General features: G+C 36.6%; 2 protein-coding genes across 2 annotated transcripts; one reads left to right on the top strand and one right to left on the bottom strand.

Moving 5' to 3' along the window:
* The first annotated feature begins 3,684 nt into the window (after positions 1 to 3,684).
* Positions 3,685 to 5,468, top strand: LOC107779720 (putative xyloglucan endotransglucosylase/hydrolase protein 33). The gene is made up of 4 exons (XM_016600200.2): positions 3,685 to 4,086; positions 4,177 to 4,277; positions 4,368 to 4,576; positions 4,662 to 5,468. The coding sequence occupies exons 1-4, from the start codon at positions 3,852 to 3,854 to the stop codon at positions 5,065 to 5,067; spliced, it is 951 nt and encodes a 316-aa protein (XP_016455686.1). The 5' UTR covers positions 3,685 to 3,851; the 3' UTR covers positions 5,068 to 5,468.
* A 533-nt stretch (positions 5,469 to 6,001) lies between these two features.
* Positions 6,002 to 6,777, bottom strand: LOC107779727 (small ribosomal subunit protein uS9-like). Its single transcript, XM_016600211.2, has one exon. It carries the CDS (start codon positions 6,676 to 6,678, stop codon positions 6,226 to 6,228), a length of 453 nt encoding a protein of 150 aa, XP_016455697.1. The 5' UTR covers positions 6,679 to 6,777; the 3' UTR covers positions 6,002 to 6,225.
* Positions 6,778 to 7,639: the final 862 nt, after the last annotated feature.

Below are 7,639 nucleotides of genomic sequence, written 5' to 3'. Positions count from 1 at the left end.
ACTCACGAATATACATGTGAGTTATGAAATTGAAGAAAACTTTTCGATAAATACGCACAACGTAGGAGGAATCCGTAAGGAAAGTACAATAATTTCAACGGCTAATCAAGTAGTTAGCCAGATACCTAAAATATCAAGTCAGATACCCTACGCAAGTCTAGTCTCACGCAACAATATAATTTAAAGCATTTAATCAGACAAGAATAACTCAAATATTACAATTTAAGCATGGTGTGAGTCTAAGTCTACCCGGAGTTAAACATAAATTCTAGCATGCGCACTGACACTCGTCACCTTATACGTACGTAGCCCCCACAACATGTAGCACATAGAAAATATAATACCTACGGGATAAATTCCCCCTCACAAGGTTAGGTAGGAGACTTACCTCATTTCGAAATTCGATAATTGGCTCCAACGCCTCTCTAGCACCTCAAACAGATGCCAAACGATCCGAAACTAATCAAACAACATGCAAACCAATCAAAATATACTCCAATACTCATAATTTAACAATTCATGACAATTCTCACCTCCGCTCAAAAAGTCAACAAAGTCAACCCTTGAGTTCACGTGTCCGGGTTCCATTTTGTTTTGAAGATAAACATTAACCATAACACCACGAACTCAAATATATAATTTATTCCTAATTTCATGTCCAATTTCGTGGTCAAAATCCAAAATTAAAATTTCTAGATTTATTTCCAAAATCCCACAATTTCTATCGATATTCATGTTAAAATTCATGTATTTAACTTGCAACAAACGGGAATAACTTACCTCGTGATAGATGATGAAAATCTCCTCTCAAAGAGCTTCAAAAATCGCCCAATCAAGTAAAAACGTGAGAGGATTGGGCTAAGTCCCGAATTAAATTGAAGTTTGCCCAGTGACCCCTTCTTCGCGTTTGCGAGAATACCCTCGCATTCATGAAGGCCTTCCCTGTCCAAAGCTTCGCGTTCGCGATGACCAATTTTCCCCCAGCTCAGAACCTCTCCTTCGCGTTCGCGGTCAACCTTCCGCGTTGACGAAAAGCAAACATGCCAGCCCCCATATCTCTTCGCGTTTGAGACTCCTTATCGCGTTTGCGTAGGGTACCCCAGCTCCTTCTCCGAGTTTGCGACTCCTCTGTCGCGTTCGCATAGCAGAACTTCCCGGCATCCAAAAATCCTTCTTCGCAAACGCGTTCATCACTTCGTGTTCGCGAAGAACAAAACCAGAAACCAGCACCGGCAGAACATCCAAACTTAGTGTGAAACCATCCCGAAACACATCTGAGGCCCCCGGGACCCGTCCAATCATTCCAACAAGTTCCAATACCATATCCAAACTTATCCAATGGCTCGAAACGCCACGAGTAACATCAAAATCACGAATCGACGATCAAAATCCTTCTTTTAACTTTCAAACATTCAAATTTCGACGAGCGCGTCCGAATCACACTTTAAAATTTCAGAATAACGTCAAATTTTACGTACAAGTCAAAAATCACAATACGAATCTATTCCAGGCTCAGAATCATAAACGGACATCGATAACACCAAAGTTCACTTCAAGTCAAATTTAGAAAATTCTAAAACCTTCAAAATGCCAACTTCCCTCATTAAGCGCCGAAACGCTCCCGGTCCACCCGAAACTCGATCCGAACATACGCCCAAGTCCAAAATTATCATACAAACCTATTGGAACCTTCAAATCCCGATTCCGAGATTGTTTACTCAAAAGTCAAACTTGGTCAACTCTTCCAACTTAAAGCTTTTGAATTGAGAATTATTCTTCCAAATCAACTCTGAACTCCTCAAAAATCGAAACTAACCACGCGCAAGTCATAATACATAAGGTGAAGCTACTCAAGGCTTCAAAACATCGAACGATGCACTAGAACTCAAAATGGTCGGTCGGATCATTACATAAACCTTTTCGGTTTTAACTGATATCATTTCTCGAATCTTCCTACAATATCATTATTCTTTTAGAGTATCCAACAATTCTTATTGTATTCCAATCAAGAAAGAATTTAAAAAGCTATATACGTTAATAGTGTTTGTAAAGCATTTTTAAACCATTAGGTCGTACTATTTAACCCGTTATATCAGGCTATTTTCTACTCCCCCGTCTCAGTTTATGTGATACGACTCGAATTTCAAGAGTTAAACTTTTAAATTTTGACCGTAAATTCGAATATAGAATCTTGTAATTTTTTAATAAAATATGTATATATTTAGAAACTACATAGAATTAATATAAGTCACAATAAATAATAATTAAAAATATTTAAAAGATATAAAAAAAAATTATCTGTAAAAAAAAACTCGTTTGGCTCTTGAAATTCTAACTGTTTCACGTAAAAAGAGGGAGTATTTATTTTAGGTTGTCAATCTATTAAACATAGTTTCATTACCTTTAAGATAGTCTGATTGTGTAAGTGTTCTTTACGCTACAAGCACATAGAAGTTAACCTATTCAACCAATGATTTAACAACGGAAATGCAAACAATTATGCATGGCTACTAGTTGCATTTTCACACCATTACCTAAAATAATGTGAAATTAATAAAAAGTTGATTGCAAATTGGAGCACTTGGCACCGTGATTGTCTCAACTACCTTACCAATCAAACAGCTGTTTGAAATGCAGACAAACATAGTTTACAACTGATTAGGCAATCATGATTATAGTTGTGACTGCAGTGGTTCCACAAGATTTTTTTGTATATCTTTTCTGCCCTTTAGCCCCCAACTTATACTAGTAGATAGGGATATCCTTTAAAAAAACTACTAAATGATTGTATCGTAGTGAACCGATCATTAAGTTTTTTAAATAAAATTATAAGTTTTTATATGAATTTATAACATTATTAGGATAGGTTTTTATTTTATAAAAAGAAATCGAATAAATATCGAACCGTACCGAATAAATTTTTATGTGAAAAATATATTTTATATATTTAAGATTAAAAATAACAAAGCATTAAACCTTAGGATTATGAAAACGACTACAAGTTAACATATAATTAACACCTAAAATCTTAACTCTATTCCTATTCTAGTACTCTAGTTGAAACTAAATTAGTTCCAACATTTTGAGAATAGCAAGCCCCAAGGTATTCTAGCGATCTTGAGTAGCAATCTACAAGGTATTGGATATCTTTCCCCTCGTATGATTTAGATATCTCTTGTTGGATACTTCATCTTCTACTAGACTCTATTCGTGGGTCTCGACTTGACTAATATCTCCGGTCGTGCGATTTATAACATATTAAAAAACAAACCGAAAATTAATCGAATAAAAGAGAAACCGAGATAATTGATGACAGTTTTGAAAAGTTTAATTTTGATTATGTAGAATAGAGTAACCGAAATTAGTATGTTACAAATTTTATAAAATACGGTCGAACCGAACAATTAACACCCCTACTAGTAGACTTGCTTGCTCTAATAGAAACCCAGAAATCGCCTCCGCCTGATGTATGGGACCAGAGACAAACTCTAGAAAAAAAATTCAACAAAAAAATACCTAAAAAATGTCAATGAACCTTTTATGCTTTAAGAATGATTCTTTTCACCGTTCGAAAGAAAAGGACTACTTTTCTTAGCCTGGCCTCCACTTGAACTAATCTTGAATATGATGGATCTTTTCCAGAACGTGTTTTTCTCCACTGCACATGAACTTTCAATCACTGTCCACATTTCCCATCCAAGAATCAAATTAAAGTCACCCTATTTAATAGAATTCTTCAAAGATACAGCCAGCTTGCTACAACTTTAAAAAGTTAAGGTTTCCTCTGATAAATAGCCCTGTTTTGCCCCCACATTTTCCTTGATTCATATGCATAACATAACAAGAAATAAATGGAATTCTATCATCAGCACAAAACATGCTTATTTTCAGGATTCTTGATTTTCTGCATGATAGCTGTGGCTTCATCTCTAGGTCCAATCTATACTCCTCCAGAGGCCGAGCGGTTAACTGATCGTTTCAGTAGATTATCCGTTAATCAGGGATATAATGTGTTTTTCGGAGGTGCTAATGTTCGTCTAACCAACAATGGGTCCAATGCTGATCTTATCTTAGATAAATCTTCAGGTAGACTCCCACATCATAATATGAGAAATGCTTTGCTTAAGTTTAAACTAGTGAAGTAACTAACTCCACGTCTTCTTGGTCCCTCCATAGGTTCAGGACTAGTCTCAAGAGACAAATACTACTATGGTTTCTTCAATGCTGCACTAAAGCTGCCTGCAAATTTTACATCAGGAGTGGTAGTTGCTTTTTATGTAAGTAGAATATATATGGTATTATGAATCATAATTTCTCTTTTATTTGATATTCGGGCTAATGCAAGAGCTTTTTTCCCCCATTTTCAGCTTTCTAATCAAAATATTTTCCCACACAACCATGATGAACTAGATTTTGAACTGCTTGGGTATGATAAGAGAAGGGATTGGGTTCTACAAACCAATATTTATGGAAATGGAAGTGTCAGCACAGGGAGGGAAGAGAAGTTCTACCTCTGGTTTGATCCAACACAAGATTTCCATGACTACAGTATTCTCTGGAACAATCATCACATTCTGTAAGCTTGTGAAAAGAAATTGAGTACTTTATGAGTTCCATTTACCTTGGTTCTAAATATAACAATTGTCTGTAAACTTGTGCAGATTTCTAGTGGACAATGTGCCAGTAAGAGAGGTTGTCAATAATACTACAATCTCTTCTGTTTACCCATCTAAGCCAATGTCTATTTATGCAACAATATGGGATGGATCACAATGGGCAACTCGTGGAGGGAAATACCCAGTAAATTATACTTACGCCCCGTTTGTAACATCAATAAAAGGAGTAGAGTTAGAAGGGTGTGTAAGCGAGCAAAACGCATCAGCAGCTAGTGCATGTGCTAGGAGAAGCACATCAAGTTTGGATCCTGTTGATGGAGAAGAGTTTGTCAAGCTGTCACAGCAGCAAATGACGGGGTTGGACTGGGCAAGGAGGAAGCATATGTTTTACTCGTATTGCCAAGATACTAGGAGATACAAAGTCCTACCACCAGAGTGCACTGCCACATAACAGACTTCATCTCATTTTTTGTCTCTAAGACTCTAACGTATGAAAACAAAATATACGATAATAATATAATGATCTTAGATAAGAGAAATCACCTAATGTTTCTTTCCTCCACTGAGATTTGAACCTAAAATTTCATGGATTCTCCCATTACATTTACCATTAGGCCACACCTTCGGATGCCTTAGACGAGACAATTCTAGATAAGAGTACTGCTGGACCAAATTATTTCTATGATGTAGAAGCTCGCTAATTTGTATTCCTATGTGATGATGAATTGATAATAGTAAACTGCACTCCGCGTGTCTAATTCTGAGAAAAAATGTGTGAATTTACCGGCTCAACTTTTGACAATGATTTAAAATTACCCTTAGGTCTGAGCTCCATTAGGGATCAAAGGAAAAACGAGACTTTCCTAATGACAGAGGTAATATATTACGGAGCAGAACAAAAGTTTATCAGATGCCAAAGTTGCTTAATTTTGGATAGTACCTGAAATTTGACCCTTTTCCCTTTAAAAAAGGTACCATTCAGTACGTACAGGCAAATGCCATGTAATTCACTAAAATAAACTCAACCCAGTTGACTCAAGGAGTAAAATAAGAGAATAGACTACTGAAATCCATAATCTGTAAGAAACAGATAGCCAGTAAAGGCCGGTAAAAATAACGTAATAAAATCTTCTCCTTGTTCGAGATGCATTCTAGGTAAATAATCAAAAGTACATCTTGATAAAGGTTTTTGATGTCAGCAGCGCCCTTTACTGAGATGATACTACAGTCCCTGAGAAAGCAAGTCATGTCTCTAGGGCCAAGCAGGTGCATGTGGCAAAAGATACAGGCAAGAAAGATTTACAAAAACCAATGATGACTATCAAAATTTTCAAATGAATAGTTATGTTTACAACTTAAAAACATGGCAATAGCACACAAAAATCTGTTCATACTGATGGTAAGAACAAAATTAAATGCAAGATCAAATTGCAAAACACATATTCGACATAAAGGAATCTAATTCATGATTCATCTACTTATGCATGAATTTAACACATCACATTGCATTCATTTAATAAAAAAAAAGAAAATTAATTCAAAACATAATTAAATTCAAAACCGAAGCATGAAAAAGATCAACATCATCAAAGAAGCATACAAAAGAAATCTAACGGTAAGATTTCTGGAACCTAGCACGAGCACCACGACCACCAAACTTCTTAGGCTCACATCGTCTAGGATCAGCTACAAGCAATGTCCTATCATACCTAACCAAAATATCCTTAATCTCCTTCTTCGACTGCTCATCCACAAACTTCTGGTAAAATGCAACGAGCGCCTTCGCTATCGACTGACGAATAGCGTAGATTTGTGAAGTGTGTCCTCCTCCTTTGACGCGGATCCGCATGTCGACTCCGGCGAATCTGTGGCGGCCTAAGAGGAGAATTGGTTCGAACGCTTTGTAACGGAGGATTTCAGGTTGGACTAACTCGATCGGAACGCCGTTGATTTTGATCAGGCCTTTCCCGCGTTTGCAGTGGGTTACTGCTACCGCCGTCTTCTTCCGCCCGAAACATTGAACTGATTCCGCCGCTGCCGGTGCCGCCGCCGGTGCTGCCATTTTCTTATGCTTGCTCTGGCTTCTACTGTATTGGAGAAACCCTAACCCTAAGTCTCGAGGTTTTAAGGCAGTGAGGGAGCGTGCATTTAGATTAGGGATTTTTGTTGGGCTTTGAACTTGGGCTACCTTGGGTTTTATTTGTGGGCTGAATCCTACAATTTGAATAGGAAAAATGACACCGTATAGTCGCTTTCAAAATAATAACCGAAAAAAATAATAAAAAAATAATATATATATATATATATATATATATATATATATATATAGAGAGAGAGAGAGAGAGAGAGAATTTTGCTAACCTACTATATGGCTTTAGTAGGTTAACATTGTATACATCTTTTGATTCTCCAAAATACCGTTTGTGTTTGTTGCCACCAAATTAAATTTAAGGAGTTTTCTGGGATTTCCACCATTTCATCTCCAAAAATTTAAACCCTAACTTATTAGGACCTCTACCCGGACTTTAGCAAACCACGAATCCATCCTCCTCATTGCCTTTTCTGGGGATTGCTCATGCTTATTTCTTTCTCTGGGAAACTCCTCATCTTCATTTCAATGGATAAAATTCAGGAAGCAAGAGTCATTCATCAAATGATGTCAAAGAATTTACACAAGTACATCATTCCATCGTAATTCTAATTTGTCACCATTTCCTGTGAAAGGATAAGCCTAGAGAAGATCTTCTTTATACAGTCATAATATGGATGAAGTTCGTAAAAAGAAAAATTTTCTCAGAAACAATAACTCCTTAACCAGATCTTTACATCCTAACCCTACTGAAACTTGACTTTGATAGCATTATTTCATTTCAATCTAGCTAATTCTTTGGTCATGGCTTGTCTGAGAAAGAAAAAGAAGGATGTTGCCCGCGAACAAAATTGGGAGGGGAAATTCATTGGAAAAGTGAGGACCCAAATGCGAATTTTCTTGGTAGTATAAAAGTTCTGTGAAAAGACAATAA

This window comes from Nicotiana tabacum, chromosome 12 (genome assembly GCF_000715075.1).
Source record: "Nicotiana tabacum cultivar K326 chromosome 12, ASM71507v2, whole genome shotgun sequence".
NCBI classification, from domain to species: Eukaryota; Viridiplantae; Streptophyta; class Magnoliopsida; order Solanales; family Solanaceae; genus Nicotiana; species Nicotiana tabacum.
The sequence above is the reverse complement of the archived record's forward strand: the minus strand, read 5'-3'. Positions and strand labels throughout refer to the sequence as shown.